At 54.6% G+C, this 18,342-nt stretch overlaps 2 protein-coding genes across 7 annotated transcripts in view; one reads left to right on the top strand and one right to left on the bottom strand.

The window, feature by feature from the left end:
- The window catches only part of Nmt1 (N-myristoyltransferase 1), a 32,846-nt gene extending 27,796 nt beyond the window's left edge, over positions 1-5,050 (top strand). The window contains 2 exon segments of the mRNA XM_047542948.1: positions 1,012-1,149; positions 1,793-5,050. Coding sequence (XP_047398904.1) covers positions 1,012-1,149; positions 1,793-1,813 — 159 coding nt within the window. The 3' untranslated portion in view covers positions 1,814-5,050.
- Positions 5,051-7,293: 2,243 nt separating this feature from the next.
- The window catches only part of Plcd3 (phospholipase C delta 3), a 19,321-nt gene continuing 8,272 nt past the window's right edge, over positions 7,294-18,342 (bottom strand). For 3 of the 6 annotated variants that reach the window (XM_047547590.1, XM_047547596.1, XM_047547595.1), the window contains exons 2-15: positions 16,067-16,228; positions 15,753-15,981; positions 15,225-15,354; positions 14,078-14,306; positions 13,583-13,784; positions 13,296-13,440; positions 11,994-12,146; positions 10,813-10,956; positions 10,525-10,675; positions 9,634-9,750; positions 8,848-9,014; positions 8,467-8,602; positions 8,203-8,352; positions 7,294-8,100 (exon numbers count right to left, since the gene is read on the bottom strand). In XM_047547590.1, coding sequence (XP_047403546.1) covers positions 7,892-8,100; positions 8,203-8,352; positions 8,467-8,602; positions 8,848-9,014; positions 9,634-9,750; positions 10,525-10,675; positions 10,813-10,956; positions 11,994-12,146; positions 13,296-13,440; positions 13,583-13,784; positions 14,078-14,306; positions 15,225-15,354; positions 15,753-15,981; positions 16,067-16,228 — 2,324 coding nt within the window. In that variant the 3' untranslated portion in view covers positions 7,294-7,891. The remainder of the gene's footprint in view (positions 8,101-8,202; positions 8,353-8,466; positions 8,603-8,847; positions 9,015-9,633; positions 9,751-10,524; positions 10,676-10,812; positions 10,957-11,993; positions 12,147-13,295; positions 13,441-13,582; positions 13,785-14,077; positions 14,307-15,224; positions 15,355-15,752; positions 15,982-16,066; positions 16,229-18,342) is intronic. The other 3 variants (XM_047547594.1, XM_047547591.1, XM_047547592.1) reach the window with 3 other exon arrangements.

The raw sequence follows: 18,342 nt of genomic DNA, 5'->3' as shown, positions 1-18,342 counted from the left end.
AAAATTAGGAGGGAATCAGGCGTGTCTGAAATGGCAGCACTGAATTCTGTGAGTTTCATTTTTGCAGCTGGTGCCAAGAAGGACCCTGACTAGCCGGTCTGCTTTGGGATAGTGGGGTCCTTCCCACTTTCCCTGTATGGGAAGGGCAGAGTGGGCTCCGCCTGGGCAAATGATTGGACCAGCCAACTGGAGAGCATGGGTGGTAGGTAGTTGGTTGGTCCTCAGTCATGTGGTGCCAGTGCCCTCCTGCACTGAGCCCAACCCTACACCATGAAAGCTTCCAATCTATATGGTGAAATTGGGGAAGTGACTTCATCACAGGCTCAAAGAAACACATGAGGTGTCACACCATCACCTGTGTATACCCGAGCCTGAGAGTCAGGTGGCCATAGAGTAAGGAAGCTGATAGAAGGTAGCTTCCCAGAGGAAGGGGCTCTGAGCTTGGTCTCCAGAGGGAACTACAGAAATTACTGAAGTGTTTTAGGGAGGCATAGCAGTAGTGACCTGAACGCTGGGTATACTGTGTACACTCAGAGGACTGAGGAGAGGCCAGATTGAGGGTGGCATGCAGACTGTCTTAAGAAGCACACCTGGAGAGCCAGGCGCTAGCTGCAGTTTGGATCTAACCCAAAAGCAGCCAGAGAGTCTGACAGAATCCTACTCTGTGGCCATCTCTAAACAGGGTATTGTCGTTGTTGTGTTGTCGTTCTTTTTGGTGAGGGAGCTACTGAGGATGAACCCAAGGGTGCTTGACCACTTAGCTGTATCACCAGGCCTTTTTATTTTATTTTGAGACAGAGTCTCACTAAATTGCTTAGGGCCTAACTAAGTTAATGAGGCTGAACTTGAACTTGTGATCCTCCTGCCTCAGCCTCCTGAGTTGCTGGGATTACAGGCATGTGCCACTGCACCAGGCTCTAGAACAGTTTTGAGATGACAGCAGAGTGGGCAGGAAGGTAAGGCAGCTTTCCTCTGTCCTCACCTGTTGTCATTTCTCCTGTCACCCTGCAGAAAGGGTTTGACGTGTTCAATGCACTGGATCTCATGGAGAACAAAACGTTCCTGGAGAAGCTCAAGTTTGGCATAGGGGATGGCAACCTGCAGTATTACCTGTACAATTGGAAGTGCCCCAGCATGGGGGCTGAGAAGGTACGTGTGGCGTAGACAGAGGTGGGCTGCCACTCAGGGAACTAGTGCCTCCAGCAGGAACAGGGCCATAGGTCTGAGATGTGGCATCAGTCAGGGCCCTTGTCAACTGGTGTTTGGGCCCTTGAAACATCTGTTCCTTCTGAAAAGCCATTCCAGTAGGTCAGTGTTCCCCTCTCAAGGATTGGTGAGGATGGCAGAGGGCTAGGCCCTAGAGACTCGCTGGAGCAGGAAGGTCACTGTCTGGCTGGGGCATGGCATTCTGCACCGTCCAAGAAAACCATGGAAGATGGAAATCAAGTTGCCCATGGAGGTTAGGTTCTGTCCATCAGACGGTCCTGTGCTTGCCCCTCCTTAGCCCTTTGTCCTCCAGCTGCTCAGGGAAGCTGAGGGGCACGGGTATGGTCAGCATTTACAAAACACTGTCCTGTGAGCTAGAGGGAGCCTTTGCCCAGTGTTCCTCAGGAAACCACATCACTGGAAGCTCCGATAGAAATGGGAGCGTGGTGCTGAGGCTGGGCGAGAGGCCTGGGCTTGGTGTGTGTGCTCATGGCACAGCCGGTGGGTCGGAACTTGAGGACAGTGGGGAGGCAGGAGAGTCTTGGGTGCTGTCAACTCAATTCTGCCTCTCCCTGTTGACTCCTAGGTCGGGCTGGTGTTACAGTAACCAGTCGCCAGTGAGATTCTGGATAAAGCCACTGAGAATTCAAACCAGGAAATGGAACCCTACCACTTGTTGGTCTAATTTTCACAAACGTGAGAATCCCTGGCAAAGGGAACAGAACTGAACCGGCTTTACCAAACCGCCAGTGAACTTGACAATTGTATTGTAATGGCGTGGGCTGCGTGAAGTCACTTCTGGCCGTGTCTCTGGTCTCCCTGTTTTCCACTTAATCACATCCTCATGCAGCCGTGATCAAGGGAATGTAACTGCTGAAAACTAGCTCGCGATTGGCATATTATGGAGTTAACGGGTGAATAATAAAAGTATATATATATATATATTATATATATATAAATATTTTAAATATCTTTCATGTTCCAAATGTGCAAGGATGTTTGGTCTCTAATGAAAAGCTGAATCCAGTCATTCCTTAAAATTAGAACCCAAGGACAGCGGCAGACAGACATGTTGGCACAGTTGCTTCCTTCAGAGACTTTTTTCAGGGGAGCAGGAAAAAAGAATCTGGGGAACTTCATTCTGTTTCCCTTTGGAGTTGTCTGCAGTGACTGGCTTTGAGCTGGGAGGGAGTTGGAGGGACTCTGCCAGCTCTGGAGGGCTCAGATCTCACAGGATAGCAGGTGCAGCTGGGTGAGCCTGTCTTATACTGAGCAATGGGGACAATCATGGAAGCAGATTTCATTAATTGAGTCCCCTCTTCCTTCCCCTTGGCCTGCTTCCTGTAGGAGATCATCCTGTCCAGTGATTTAAAGAGCTCTTGAGCCAACTGCTGCCACCCTTACAGGGATGCATCCCCTGTGAGATTTTGCCTTTCTGTAACTGGGGTGACTGGCAGTTTGAAGGGGACCTTGGACCTCCTTGTAGTGTGTGGGACTTTGTGGAGACCACATCAGTGCAAAACCTGCTTAGCCCATCTCAGAGAGCCAAGAGTCAGCACCCTGCTATCCCTAGGGTGGCTGGGCAGGGATGGCATAGAGCCAGTCCCCAGACCCCTTCAGCCACCAGCCCCTGGCCTGTGCCTTCAGCCCATTAGCCATTTCTTGCTGTGCTCCTTTCCAGGGCACATGACCCACAGTAGCAGCAAGAGGTGGTGATTAGAGGAGGATCTTGACTGGGCAACAGAAATGGTTTCATGTAGCCATTGTCTGAGTCTAATTTTCACTGATGCTGTTTTGTGGATTTTTGTGGTGGTAGTGATGGTTATTGATGCTGCCAGTTTCTCCAGAAGTAATCAAGCCTCTGGTCACATGGCTGTCCACGTAGGCATTCTTTAGTGGTGTTGATCCAAGTGGCCTGGGGAGGATTGGGCTGTGGAATTGTCAGTAGCCCACATCCAGCTTCCACATAACTTGCTCTAGGAAAATGTCCTGGTTAGGTAACGTGATGTGTGGCAGGGGGATCTCTTGCTGTTTTCACCTCTTGGCCTCTTGTAGGGAGCTTTAGCCAGGAGCCAGACTTCGCCTCGTTGCACAAACTGAAGCCACTCTGTAGGCCAGCAGAGGTTTGCTTTAAGCTGTAGGTTTTTGTGTGTATTGCCAGAGCCTAATTCTGCAGAGTCTCCAAAACTAGAGGAAATTGTTTGCTTGGGATGGGAGCTGTGCCACTGTGGGAACACTGTCTGTTCTCTGCAGACTACTGCTGCAGCTCCAGTGTGCTGGATTTTTATCAAAGTCTTCGAGGGGGCTCCCTTCTTCCCACTATCCTGTGCTGCAAACTGCAGGCACCAGCGAAAGTGGCTGACCTTTGACTCCTTGACTCCAAGATACCCAGACCAAAGAAGCTGCCATTCTTGGCAAGAAGCATACTGAATCCCACAGACTGGAGGAGTCGGACAGGTGGGGGCTTGCCTTCCATTTTTGCAGACAGTAGACACAGTGCCCCAAGTGCCAGAGCAGTTCACCCTGACCAGACCTCTCAGATGTCAGAGAACAAAGTGCTCAGGACTTTCCTACCTGGATGAAACTTAGAATGTTGGAAAGGCTCCCTCCCTGTCTTAATCTTGATCAGTTTTGGGCCAGGTCCAGTTGCCCCTGAGATTTGGGGTACACAAATCTCGAGTGAGCTTTGCTTTGGTTGACCTGGCAATGGAATGGGAACAGCGAGCCCTCAGTGGCTGCTGTGAAAGAAGCAGATCCCTTGGCAAAGACCCCAGCATCTCCCTCCCCAAAACCAGGTCACTGCTCCTCAGACTCCGTGTGTTCTCCTTTTGAGGACCTGTCCAGGAAGACTGCTCAGGGCTACTGTTGAGTTTCATTTTTGTCTAAACTGTCCCTGGGTTCTTCACTCAACCCCTCCTGGAATTTGAGGCCAGAGAGCACCATCAGAGGCTCAGGACCTCCCACAGGAGCCTGGTAGTATGGTGGCACCATGACTGGCTTGAACCAAACAAGGGAAGGACAGTGCCTCCGAGCTGACCTGCTCAGGCAGCCGTGTTGGAAGCCTCTCTGGGCCTGGCCCCCACCCTGTCACCTAGTCCTCCTGGCTGCCATCTTCTGAAGACGACCTTTACCTCCTGCCTCTGGATTAACTCCATTTGACCGTGGACTCCGTCTCTGTAGGGAGAAAGCCGGATAGAAAGGAGGCCTTAGCTCTGGATTGAGGCCTACATAAGGCTTGCTTTCCCCACATGTGCCTGTTTCTGAAGATGCTGATGTTTGAAGGCTGGCCCACACCAAGCTACTCCAACACCCTTTTTTTATGGAAAATTTCAGGCCTCGCCTGCAACTCTATTCTAACTGCCATTGCCCACAACTTGCTGGGTCTCTGAAGTCCAAAGGCAGATGTCCCCTGGTCTTGAATTCTTTCCCCAAAGAGGACCAGCATTTAACCAACCTGAGGCCTTGGACAGGACTGTCAGGTCAGGGGAGGAGGCAGGAGTGTCTGCGGGGCAGCCTTCTTCAGGCCTGGCCTCCTTGCCCCAGAACCAGAGGAGACCCAAGACCTCACTTTTGCCTGGTGGTAAAGTGAAGGCAGGCCTACAAACAGACTGTACCAGGGGAGGCTATTTAGGAGTTTTCATTTCATTTAGCCTAAAAACACTAACTGGCTGGCAGGCAGGGCCGCATCTGGGAACAGAGAGGGCAAGCTTCTCCTTTTTGTCTTGGCTTTCCTTTGGGCTGTAGTGGGGCATCCATTTCCAGGGTGGGGAGAAAATACCAAATGCATTGTTGTTCTGCTCAGTACATCTCACTTGTTTCTAATAAAGGAAGCAGCTGAACAAATCCATCTGCCCTCCTGGTATTCCTCTGGTCAGCAGGTGGCAGTAGAACAGATGAATCATGGGGCCGGGCTAGAGCAAGGGTGACAATAAAGGCCCCCGGGACCATGATACTGGGCCAGCTTTGGAAGACCTTCTTTTGGCAAGGCTGCCCTTCTTCCAGGGCATACTTGGCTCTTTCCCACCCACTAGGGAGGAGCCAGGATGGACCCAGGTTCTCCAGAGGAGTAAGGGTGCAGGAGCATCAAGCAGCTTGGTGGAGTCAGTCACCTGTGGCTTCTCACAGGGGGATACAGGCACCACGCCCTGCCAGAATGTCAGGATACCACATGCCCTCCTGGGCCACAGGCTAGGTGGTTCTGTTGAGCCATGAGGGGTACTGCCCTCCCCAACTCTAGTGGTGCCAGGGATGGAACCCAAGTCTTACTCATGCTGAACAGGAGCCGTACCACTGAGCTACACCCCCAGGCCCCACCAAGGACACTTCTTAAATGTGACATTGCTGGGCCCCAAGAACTGCATTTAGAATTCCCATCCCCCCTGTTCTTGTCCTTTGGAACTTTTCCATCCCCTCACCCCATGATCCTCTCCAGCCCCCCATGGCTATTTCCAAGTCCCTTCCATGGAACTGAGAAGATATAAGAGCTGCCTGACCCTTATTCCTATGCCCCTACTTTGTGTCCCAGCCTTTGGCCATGACCAAGTCACTGTTTCTCCAAGGCTCACACCTTCATTCCTGCCCTGAGCTTTGGCTGAGAGAATACAGCCCTATGGGTGGTCTCTAGGGATCCAGGGACTTCCCAGAATAAAACTGATTTCTTCTGTGCCTCCACCACCCACGTTCAGTTCCTGTCACCTTTCTAGCCTTAAGGACTGGCCCTTTCAATGTGGGAAGCTCTGGCCTCTCATCCTAGCTGTCAACCCTTCCTTTTGCAACACCAAACCAGAGACAAGAAGCAGGATTGGGGCTCAGCCCTGGGCTTCTGCATGCCTGCCAGGACCCCCAGCCAGGCCCTGACCAGTGCTGGCCTTGTGGGGACCAGACAACTGGACATAGTCTTGGACTTGGCATCCTGCGGTTGTGGGTTGGCCATCCAACCTTTCTGACAGCCATGAGCACCAGTGCCTGGGCTGCCTAGCCCATCCCTCTGGACCTGGACCCCTTTGGACTCTGGTCATCCTCCTTCAGACATTCCAATTTATCAGAACCAAATTCCTCTCTTATCAAAAACCAAAAGCAGGCTGGGCACGGTGGCGTACACCTATAAACCCAGTGACTTGGAGGCTGAGGCAGGAGGATCACAAGTTTGAGGCCAGCCTCAGCAGTTTAGGGAGAGCCTAAGCAACTTGGTGAGATCCTGTCTCAAAATGAAAAATAAAAAAAAGGGCTAAGGATGTGGCTCAATGGTAAAGTAGCCTTGGGTTCAATGTTCTGTGCTGCCAAACCAAAAAAAAAAAAAAAAAAGCAGGCACTCTTGCCTCAGGTCATGGGGTTGAAGGAAGGTAGAGACTGGCCCAGCGCTGGGTTTGGTTTTTAAGGGCCTTGGGACCAATTCAAGGCCTAGCCCAGCCCACCCTGTGGAAACCTTCCTAATTGCTCTTGTCCAGTGCTGGTGATGTTGCCTGGTGGAAACTAAAATACCATAGCTCCACAGTCCCATAAGCTCCCCTGACAGGCACAGGCCCAAGGTTTTTTCTGGATCCAGTCCTCTGGTCATTGCTTATTCTCCCGGCATTGCTACAGAGGTGGCCCAGAGCACTACCACTTTCCACACCTTCATTTGAAAGGCTGTTTGCCTGTCCTTGGGGTGTGCTCAACTGAGCAGCCAGGGCTCCTGAGCCCAGCTGAGCCTATAGTGGGGCTCCCTCACAGTACTGCCCCAGACCCCATGTAAGGCCAGGGGAATGGTGTGACCTTATGAGTCTTCAGACAGCTTTACAATACTCACAGCAGCTTTTAAGTCAAGAGCAGGAGTCAGAACTATTTTGAGCCATGGCATCTCCCACAGCCACTCCTGGCTGTCTTAGACAAATCCAAGCCTGCTGGGTTCTCGCTGCAGCCGTCCCTCAGGGAGGGTGTGGTGGCACAGAGGTGCTGTGGCGTGGGGGTACTAAAGGAAACTTGCTTCTTTATTTTATTTTTTAGTGGTTGATGGACCTTTATTTTATTCATTTCTTTATATGCGGCAAGTGCTCCACCACTGAGCCACAACCCCAGCCCTGCTTCTTTACTTTTTTTTTTTTTTTTGCGACACTGGGGATTGAACCCGGGGCCTTGTGCTTGCAAGGCACGCACTCTACCAACTGAGCTACATCCCCAGCCCTTCTTTACTTTTTAAAATAGATACTCTCCCTGCCCTCTCCAAGGCTCGTCTAAGACCCAAGTTACAAACCTACTGCCAGGTTTCTCCAGGGCTGCGCCTCAGCACGCCCTTCTTGCTGGAAGAAGTGAAGCCAAGGGAAGAGGAACTCGGGTTCAAGAGCAGGAGGTGGTGGCTGGGAATGCCTGAGGGCTTTGGGGTGGGCTGATGCCTGGGACGGGGGCAAGGGCAGCTGTGTAGGGCTGGATGGCCCCGCTAGAGGTCAGAAGAGCGGCGGCCTCGCGGGTGTCCTGCTCCCCAAGTCTCTAGGCAGCAACAGGCCTGGCTTCTTGTAAGCCATGATGAGGACCAGAGCAGCTGGAGCCATCTCAAGGCCCCGGGCTGGACCCCACTGAGTGTCTTGAGGGCACAGATCCCCTGCTAGTTCCTCAGGAGGGGCCTCGTAGTCCTCAGCACCCAGTGAGGCCAGCACCTGCTGAGCCAGCCAGGTAGGGGCGCTGGAGGGACTCTTGCTCCCACTAGCCCTCACTCCTTGGGAAGAGGGCTGTGCCGGGGTGCAGACTGGTACCTGCAGAACCCCGAGTGGTCCTTTTGTCCTTCAGGAGTGCTGGATGCGGATGTGGACAAAGAGCGTGGCTGGGGACAGTGAGGCCCCATCCTTGGAAAGCAGGTGGATGTGGCGGTACCCTGTAGGGACAGCAGCCAGGCATCAGATCCTTGGCCCCAGCTCCTTCCTGGTTCAGGGAGGGCCACAGGGGAAAGTGGAGGGTCAGAGGTGACCAGGGCCTGTGAGGCTGGGACCACATCCCGTTCCATCCCCACCCACTTCCACCAACCTTGCTTCAGGCTGTTGAGAGGCAGTGTAAACTGGCCCACAAAGTCATTGGGGGAGGTGGTATCATAATCTTCTACCACAAACCGCACCAGCACCAGCTCCGGGGCCCGCAGCTGGAACTGCAGGGTCTGACCCCAGTGGGGGTTGAAACCTAGGGCACAGGTGTGGCAGTCAGGACCCAGTTGGGCCCAGGGCCTGTCCTGTGCCTCCCTCCTCTGCTGTTTGCATCTGTGCACCACTCCCACCCACGGGCCCACCTACCCACCATTATTGAGCACATAGCTGGTCTCCTTCCGAGCACAGTCTGCGGGCACCCCATGGATCTCTACGCGCACCAGGGGGTCCACAATGGAGCTAGGCTTCTCAGCGTTCAGCTTGGGCAGCTGCTGGGCAGTTAGTACCTGGGAAAGGGAGGCAGGGAGCTTCCACCAGGCCCCCACTGGGGTCCATACCCACTCCTACCCCTCAGACAGGACAGCAAGCCCCTGGCCTGACTGCGTGCAAGCTGACCCCTCCGTGTGGACACAGACACTCAGGCCACTCACACCAGGCCTGCCCTAGCTGCCTGTGTCTTCCTCTACTGCAGACCGACACCTCTCCAGAACTAGCCCTGTCCTGAGGTTGGGTCTTGGTCCGTGCTGCTGACCTGGACTGTGAGAGTAGTTCTGGGAGGTCCAGGGCACTCGGGGTCAAAGGTTGTGTCAGGTTGCCGCAGGCAGGCAGGTTTCAGGACGTAGCCACACCGCCCATTGATGAGGAAGCGCCCTTCATTAAGGTCCATCTCGTAGCCCGGTGTCTGGAAGTTCAGGGCCACTGTGGACAACAGGATTAAGCAGGGGCTTTTAGTGGCCCTTTCCTCACTGCCCAGTTTCCAACCACTTGGCTGGGGAGGACATGGCTCCTCCCACAGAGGCTCAGCATCTTACCGTCTGGTTAGAGACACCTGCCTGCACCATGACTTGCAGGAAGGTCACAGCAGCCAGGGGATCCAACCCCTACTGTCACCTGTACCTTCTCCCTGGTATCCCTCAAGTCTGCATGGTGGGGCTGGGATGGGAGGTGCTAGAAAAGTCCCCACTCTCAGGGTCAGGCCTAGGCCTGGGCCAGAGCCAGGGCCTGAGGAGTCCTTGAGTTTCCCTATCTACCCCAAGGGGACCATGCTACCTTCCTCTGGTAGGACTCAGTGTCTCCCAGAGCCCACCCTTGTCAGTATTGATTTTATTGACTTAGTGGGGCTGCCAGCTGTGTGTGTGCAGATAGTTTTAAATTTCTAAAATTAAAGAAACAGCTTTTAAAATAATTATTGTCAACAAGATGCGTATTTCTATCTTCCGGAAGGCTACATGGCCCCCTCCCATGACCGCCCAGAGGCCACCCCCACCTAATGGCCTCTTGCCTGCCCCGGCTCCTGGCCCCCATGGCTCCTACTCACCCAGCTGACAACCTGAGTTCCACATCTCCTGGGGGTTGTAGTTGGCCGAGTTCATCCGCAGACCCAGGGGGTACACACGGGTCAGTTGGTGAGCATTGTGCCTAACAAAGCTGTTCCCTGCGGCAGAGTTTGGGACAAGACTGTGACAGGTACCCAGAGGTGTCCTTGCCCAGTGCCTGTAGCCTCCTGGGAACAGAGGCTGAGCTCCCCCAACCCCAGCTCCCCACTCTGACCCAGGGTGAGAGGGGACTCAGGAGGCTGCTGAAGGCCAGACAGAGGCAGGGACATGACCTGGCACTACACCCTCAACCCTACTTCCCACATTCCTGACTCCCTCATCAAACACCTGGCCCCAGGCTGACATTCCCTGTCATTCATCCTGCCCAGACCCTCCAGCCATGATCCGGGTTCCTGGAACCTTCCACAGGTCCTGCGTCTGTGCCTATGTAACCTGTTCCTCCTGTCTGAAATCCCTTCCCTCCCTCCTCAGACTGCTTCCTCCTCGGCCTTCGGGTGATGTCTTCTCAGGCTTCACTGCTCCCGAAGACTTCCCTGATCTCACCCACTCAGGCTAGGCTCCCCGAGTCCCGGCGATGGCCTGACTGATCACCCATCTGTTTAGCCCACTACTGGGCTGAGCTCTGTGAAGGCAGACGCAGGCTCTCTCCTGTCTGTGCTCTCCCCTCCATCCACACCTGGCCCCGTGCTGGACCCTCCTTCCCTGAGCAGAGCCCCTCTCTGGGGTCCTGACTTCTTATGGCCCCCACAGTCTTCTCAGTCTCCTCTTCAGACCAATTTCATGGTCCCCCCCCCTGCCCCCCCGCGGCCTTCCAGAAGCCTGCAGGGTCCTATCGCCCTCCTTCCACCAGATGCCCAATCTCCAGCTCCTACCTGCTTCCCGGATGAGCTTCTTGGCCTTGCGTTCACTGAGGGAGCTGACCTGGTAGGGCTGGGGGGCGCCGGGGCCAGGGTGTAGGGTTCGCAGGCGGGTGGCCCAGCAGTACACAGCCAGGGCTGACAGCTCCGGGGAGATCTGCTTGGCCTAGGAGACCAGCTGTAGTGGGGGTCCCTGGCTGGAGCCCCCTAGTCTCACCTCCCTTCCCATCCCAACCTCATCCACCCTAGCCCACAGTAGGACCCAGCCCCTGCTAGTCCACTGGTCCACCCAGGATGGCTTACCTGCCGCCTCTGCTCTGCAGCCTCCTCAGCTTCTTCCTCCTCCTCTTCCTCCTCCTCGTCCTCCCTGTCTGATAAAATTCGGCCATCGTCGTTGCGAGCAGCTGGTAGCTTCTTCCCCTTCACCAGGACCCGGCCCTTCAGCTGCTGTAGAGGCCAATATGGATGGGTGAAGCCCTCCCAACCCATGCAGCAGCTGGTGGTCAGTCATTCAACCCCCACTGAGAGAGGGACTGGCAGGGTTGGGTGCAGGAAGGAGACAGATGAGCCATGTGTCTAATAGGAAAAGGTGGGGAATAACCTAAGAGGCCATCAACAGGTACGGCCAATAGGGTGCCCCATCCATCAGAATACCACGCAGCAGCAGATACAATAAACAGGACAGCCCAGGCCTGAAACAGATCTTTCATGAAAGAAGTAAGCGCAACATGTAAAGACATGAGCCTTCCTGTGTAACATTTAAAAGAGAAGTACATAGGTGCATATGCATGCGAATATTCTGGAAGGATTGTGGAATAGGATGGGATGAGCCTGAGTAGAAGAAGACCCATTTTTTTCACTGTATACCCTTTGTATAGTTTGGGTTTTTATGTATGTTATTTTCATATGAGTAACAAAAATGAAATCTCACCCACACACAAAGGTGAGTCAACATTCCTACATAGTTGGCACTGGGAGGAGGAAGAGAGTCTTCTCCAGAAGCTGTGAAGGTTACATGTCCCGAGAGAGCAGATTAGATGCTCTGGGGCTTGGGGGAAGGGAGGAAGGCCTCTGGCCAGACGGCCGAGGAGGTTCCTAAGAGCCAGGGAGAGGTGAGTGATGCTGGGCTGGAATTCTGCGCAGATGGTGCTTGGTGGGTGCAGGTGGCTGGGAAGGGAGTTCCAGGTGGAGACAAGAGAGCCACTGTAGGCCCAGGGACCCTGTGAGCAGAGACACGCGAAGCCTGCAGGGAGGGCCTGGTCATGGCTAGGTACAGGGGTGGGGTGAGTCTAATCAGACTTGGAGAGCTAGTGGGCAGCAGAGGGACAGAGGAGTGGCAGATGTCAGATGACCCGAGAAGCAGAGAAAGGTTCAAACAGAGGTGAGCAGTCCTGAACCAGAGAGGTGACATGAGCGTGACATGGGGTGGGAGACCCCAGACAGACCCTCCTCCCTCCCAGGCTGGGGAGGTCTGGGAGCCTCACCTCTGGCGATGGCAGCTCCTCAGGATTCTGGGAGTCCAGCGCCTGTGTCACCAGCATGTCTCCCAGGATGGTTCGAAGATGGCGAGCCATGGCAGCCTGCTGCTCCAGCCCGCAGTGGTTCTCAAGGGACAGGATGACAGGGTATGGGGACAACTGGGGGGCGGGAAGGGCAGCTGCTTGGAGCCACTCACTCTCCCTCGGTCACTACCTTCCCTCCGCACCTGGGCCCCAACCCCTCAGGACAGGAAGGCAAAGGCAGAGCTCTGGAGAACCCATTTGGAGAGACGAGTCCACGGGAGGTGGGACACACTGGGCCACCATGTGCTAGAGGGCCAGTGGTTAGATCCAGGGCCCCTAAGAAGGGGTGGACTGTCTGGGAGGCAGAGGGTGGCTGCAGGAATGGAGCTCTTTTGTAAATGCTCTGTGTGTCCACGACATTGTGTCCGTTGCAATACCCCACCATTATTTTTGTTTGTTTGGTGTCGGGGATTGAACTCAGGGGCACTCAGCCACAGAGCCACATCCCCAGCTCTACTTGTATTCTATTTAGAGATAGGGTCTCACTGAGTTGCTTAGTGTCTCACTTTTTCTGAGGCTGGCTTTGAACTCCTGATCCTCCTGCCTCAGCCTCCCAAGCCACTGGGATTACAGGCGTTTGCCACCATGCCTGACCCCACAATGATTTGCTGATAGTAAGGGCTGTATAACTTGATTTTTTTTTTTTTTTCTTCTGGTGCTGAGGATTGATCCCAGGGATGCCCCAACCCTAAGCATATCCCCAGCACTGAGGCTTGCATATCTTGGAGTTGCAATACTATGTTGATGCTACTCTGAGCTTCTCCTATGGCCTACTCTTTGGAAGTCATGATTAAAAATGCTCTTTCCTCTTTTCCTCAAGGTTTTCTTTTTTTCTTTTTCTTTTTTGGTACCGGGGATTGAACCCAGGGGGCGCTTAACCCCTAAGCCACATCCCCAGTCCTTTTTATTTTTTTATTTTGAGACAGGGTCTCACTAAGTTGCTGAAGCTGGCCTCAAACTTGCAATCCTCCTGCCTCAGCTTCCCAAGTTGCTGGCCCCAAGGTTTTTTCTGGACGTTTCGTGACGTTAATACATGTGTTAACCATGAAGGTAGGAGGAGGGAGCACTGAGTCCAACTTTATTCTTCCCCCTTGGCCAGTTGTCTCAGCAGCACTTGGTGAGTGAATGACTCTCTGGACAGGGCTAAGAAGAGCTGGTGTATGAATGGGGTGCAGGGTCACTGGGAAGGCTCTGGGGCTGGGTGTGGGGGTCCTGGGGGCTCACCACAAAGGCATGGTCACGCACGGCTTGGATCACGTCCCGGAAGAGGATCTTGGAGGTGAGCGTGTGGCCATGGTAAATGACAGGCTCCCCTCCTGGTCCTTCCCAGCAGTCCAGCTCCACACAGCGGCATCCCTGGGCAAAGGCCCTGTAGTCGGACAGACACGTGGACGGGCAAGGTTTGGTGTGGGTGCCACAGAGCCAGACAATGGTCCGGCTGAGCCAGGTGGGCTGGGAGCCCAGCACAGGGGTTGAGCCCCACCTCCCTCCCTAAGCTGGGCTCCCAGTACCTAACATAGGCCTCCGTGCTGCTGGGCCCCCCGATCTGGGAGTCGGTCAGATACGTATTGTGAGAGGAGGAGATGAAGTAGTGGGCAAGAGGCTGGCCCATATCCTGGAACACACACGCGTGGGCCATGTCCAGGGCAGCCCCCTCGGGTGACAGCAGGTACATCATAAAGCCATCCAGTGTCATCAGCTCGTGCTGCTTGGCTACAGAAAAGGGCAGGAGCGAGCATTAGGCCACAGGGGGCTCCGTGTCCAGCCCCAAATGCCCCTAAGGCTCACTCTGTAATAACGACTAGAGTATCGACTGACTAGACTGCATCAACATGCCATTTACTCTCCTGCCACATCCTGTGAGGCGACGTATTGTAATGCCAGCCCACAGAGGTGCAGTCTGAGTCTGGGAAGTTCAAGGTAACTTGCCCGAGATGGCAGAGCCCACATGGCTGGGAACCCAGAGCTGTCAGGAGCCAAGACTGGGCTGTGCTCCCCAAACCCACCTGTCTCGTTGAGCTCATAGGTCTGGATGAGCTGCTGGGCCCGGGCCAGGGTGGTGCCATCCTCGCCCTGGTCCTCCAGGAACTCCAGCAGCTCAGGGGCACTCAGCACACGGTCCTCGCCAGAGTATCGACTAAAGATCTCCTCCAACTCGGGGCGCTTCAGCAGCCGCCGCAGGAACTCCTCGATCTCAGCCCCCTCCAGCCGCTCGTTGTTGGAATGGTCACACTCCTGGAGAGCCGGGGGTGGGAGGATACTCAAAGGAAGGGATACCCGGGGAACCTGACCCACTGTCCCACCCATGATCCATCACAGCTGGGAGACACTGACCCCCATTCCACAGGTGGAAAAACTAAGAACAAGGCTCTGGTCACAGCTGGGGAACTGCAGGGCCAGAGGGTGTCTCGGGTCCAGTGTCTATCCCCAAGAGACAAGATGTGGGAGGAAAATTATGACCCTGGGGCAGGACTGAGCCCCTGTGCCACAGTGCCCCTCCAGGAGCACGCATAACCATAACTGTCACACTCACACATTCACACTTGGTAAATGAGCAGTGAATGAGAATTCAGAAAAGTTCAGGTGGGGTGTTGGCCTGTAGTTAGGTGCCACAGGCTCTCTTGTCTTTTAGGGACACAAGTTGGTGACAGCACCCACACAGGTGTCTGCAGCGTGCCCCATTCACTCCACACATACACTCCACTATCCCGGGGTGCCCTGAGACAGTGTTCCCATGCAGGTATGGGTGGAGGGGTCACACATGCCTCAGTGGAGGGTCCTGGGAGGAGGAGAGTGTGCGTGCACCCAGGTGTCTGCAAGCCAACTCCTGCCTGTGCTCCCACGTGTGAGCCACGCGTGGTCACAGGTACAAAGGCGCCCTGCAGGCTGAGACATGAAAGCAGCTTTGCTGCTCACTTCGGAGGGCTGGTGCAGTGCCACCCTACGCTTGGGCTCTGCCTTGGGATGAGGAAAATTCTGGGCCCCACTCCTAGTCCCACCCTGGCCCAGTGGCCAGGGGGAGGGGAAAAGGATAACTAGGCCCAGATGTTGCTTTTCTGCAGGGAAAGGAGACTCCCTATAAAAAAAGGTCACAGCGGGGAGGGGTGCTGGGGCCAGCGGAGTGGTGGCAGAGCCCGAGGGGCCAGGGTTCACCTTGAAGAGGCGGTAGGCATACATGTCATTCATGTCCACGTTGACCATCCTGAGGAGGCTCTTGATCTCCTTGAAGCTCATCTTACTGTCCTGATTTGAGTCCGCCCGGTGCAGGTAGGAGTGGATCCAGGTGTGGGTGCTCAGGAAATACCAGCAAGATACTGGGTTGTCCCCCCCTAGTGGCAGGTAACTGACCCATAACTTACTACCACCTGGGTCTGGGGGCTCTGGGTTAGAGACTTCACTTTCTGGACAGCCTGTAGGCTCCCTGATCCCTGTAGCAATGTCTTCTGCGTGGGACTTGGTTCCCCAAACCAGAAACCTGTCTCTACCTACAGCAAGTCCTCCATTCTCCCTGAGGGAGGGGCACTGCCTTCCTCTTTGGTGGCAGCTCAGGCCAAGCCAGGCCAGGTCGAGTGCCCCACTCAGTTCCAAAGACCCTGTCTCAGACCCAAGGGCAGGGCCATGGCTTCCCTGGGACTGGGGTTCCCTGAGGACCAGTCCTCCCTCCTGGCACCAGCAGGATATTGGTCAAGCCGCTCGCGCTGGCTCATCGCATCGAGGCGCGCGCGCAGCTTGGCCAGGCCACGCACCCAGCGCTGGGCTTCCTCAGCGGTGGGCGCCGCCAGGTCCAGGTTCTTGCGGCGGCCCTTGAAGGCGATGGTGAGGCAGCGCGCAGGCGCGAAAGCGCCCCCATAGCGCCGCAGGCCCTCGGACTGGTGCCCCTCGCGGACAGCCTCGATGTGCTGCACGAAGACTGCGGGCAGGGCTGGGTCAGGCGGTGGCGACCGTGCCGGTCCCTACCGCCCCACCAAGTGCCACCCCGGGCCCAGCCTGCTCACAGATGTGTTGCGATGGCGCCCGCGGGATGCGCCTCTGGAACCACACGCTCAGGCCATCCTCCTGCAGCCGGTATAGCCGCTCCTTGTGCCACGTGCGTGAGCGGATCTTGCAGAGCCGGGAGCCCCGCAGCATGGCGCGCACGTCCTCGTCCTCCGTCAGGCCTGCCGGGAGGGACCAGGAACATTGAGCCTAGCTCTGCCAGGCAGCGTCCCTGTCAGAAGCTCCCACCTGCCTCTCCCGGCTGGGGCGCACCGCCTTCCCTCCCTGAGTCTCTCCAGACCCCGTCAGTGAGTTTCCCTGCCCTGTCCCTCTTCTTATTGTAACAAGTCGCCATCTCCGCACTTGGCTTTAGGCTTCGGAGGCCCCAAACACTGCTTGTCATCCTCCCTCCCAGCTGGGGCCTCTGTAGCCAGTCCCTGAGAGCATAACAACCTTCACGCTGGGCCGGGAACTCAGGCGTCACTGAAGGTCACCCTTTTTGCTACCATTTTCTATCAAAGCCTTCGAGCCAGAATCCGCCACCAATAGCATTTCCTTGATGTGAAACGTGGCCATCAGGAAAGCAGTCTCACTGTCTAATCTAAATCTCTTTCTACAGCCCTAGCTTCTGACTTTTGCCTTCCCAAAGACAAGGGAAGACTGCAGAGGCCACCGGAGACACAGACCAACAACTCCAGAACCATCCCTGCCTGGCGGATCTCCAGGTACCAGGGGATCACTGCACTACACAGCCCTTCTGCTCCCTGCTGCCGCTGCAGCCACCCTGGGCAGTGGGAATAGTGGAAGAGCAGAATTAAAATTCAGGGCTCTGGGGCATGAGGTCCCAACTCTGTCACCTCCCAGTTACCTGGCCCTGATAGCCTTAACCTGTGACTGCTATAAGCCTCACGTTCTCCACCTATAAAGCGGAAACCACAATAATACCTATTGCAAAATCCAAACCTCAGTAAAAATCCAAAATTCAGGGGATTCTACAGAATGACCACCTCTGCCCTGGAGAGTTCCCCACCCCACCTGGTTCTAAGCCCCTGGACACACTGCCTGGCCCTGTGGAGCCGGCTCTGAAACATCTCAGCAAAGGGTTATGAGCCAGAGGACAATAGGAGAGGAGGGAACCAAGCCACCAGAGAGTCCATACCCTGCACAGGGAGGGGGACAGCCAGGAGGGGATGAGGGCCCAGAGTTTCCAGAGAATGGGAATCTGGACCTGGATGTGAAGCCTCCACATTTTTTAATGTTGGCAACCAAATCAGATTGAAAAAACAAAAAACCAAAACCACTGTGAGCCAAACAAAACTCCACAGCATGCCTCTCTTCCTCATTTTTTTTTTTTTTTTTTTTTTTTTGCAAGAAAAAATAACCCAGGATTGAACCCAGGGCCTCACACAAGCTAGGCAAGCACTCTGCCACTTAGCCACGTCCCCAGCTCTTCTTTTAAATTTTATTTTGAGACAGGGTTTCACTAAGTCGTTCAGTCTAGCCTCAGATTTGCAATTCTCCTGCTTCAGCCTCCTAAGCAGGTATTGGCTGCCTCGCCTGGCTCCTTCTTTTAATAAGCCCCAGTTGCAAACTCTGACCTAAGGAATCAATCTGGGCACAGTGGCACATGTCCATAATCCCAGACACTGGGGAGGCTGAGACAGGAGGATTGCAAGGTCAAGGCCAGCCTCAGCAATTTAGTGAGAGCCAGTCTCAAAATGAAAAGGACTAGGGATGTAGCTCAATGGTAAAGCACCCCTGGATTCAATCTCCAGTACCAAACAAACAAAAAAGTCTAAATCCCTGGACCTTCTTTGCATTGTCTCTTGAATCATTTCTGGGATCTTTTCCCTTTCTCCTACTAGTAGCTGAGTGCTTCAAGAAAAAGCTCAGTCCTTCATCTCCTCCAGGAAGCCTTCCTTGATTTGTCCTCAAATAGCAGTTCTCCTTTTCCTGACCACCAAGAGCAACTTTTCATTTAATTAACAATAACAAAATCCTACATGGTCATTTCAGAGAACTTTATCAGACCTGAGGGCAGAATGAGGTCTTATCTCCTCCCCAAAGCACTCCTCCCAGAGTCTGGCTCCAGCTTGTTTATAGAAAGGCCCTCAGATGGGAGCTAACTGCGTCTACCCCAGGCCTGCCCTGTTTTTCCTAAGCTCAAGGCAGAGGCCTTGGGGCTCAGGGTTTCTGAGCCCTAGCTGTGCATGGAGTCACCTGGAGGTCCAGGGATGCTGCCCCACCAGGTGTGGGGTGGAGCTTGGGCATCTGTATTGAAATTTTTTACTTCATG

This window comes from Sciurus carolinensis, chromosome 3 (assembly GCF_902686445.1).
Source record: "Sciurus carolinensis chromosome 3, mSciCar1.2, whole genome shotgun sequence".
Lineage (NCBI taxonomy): Eukaryota > Metazoa > Chordata > Mammalia > Rodentia > Sciuridae > Sciurus > Sciurus carolinensis.
The sequence above is the reverse complement of the archived record's forward strand: the minus strand, read 5'-3'. Positions and strand labels throughout refer to the sequence as shown.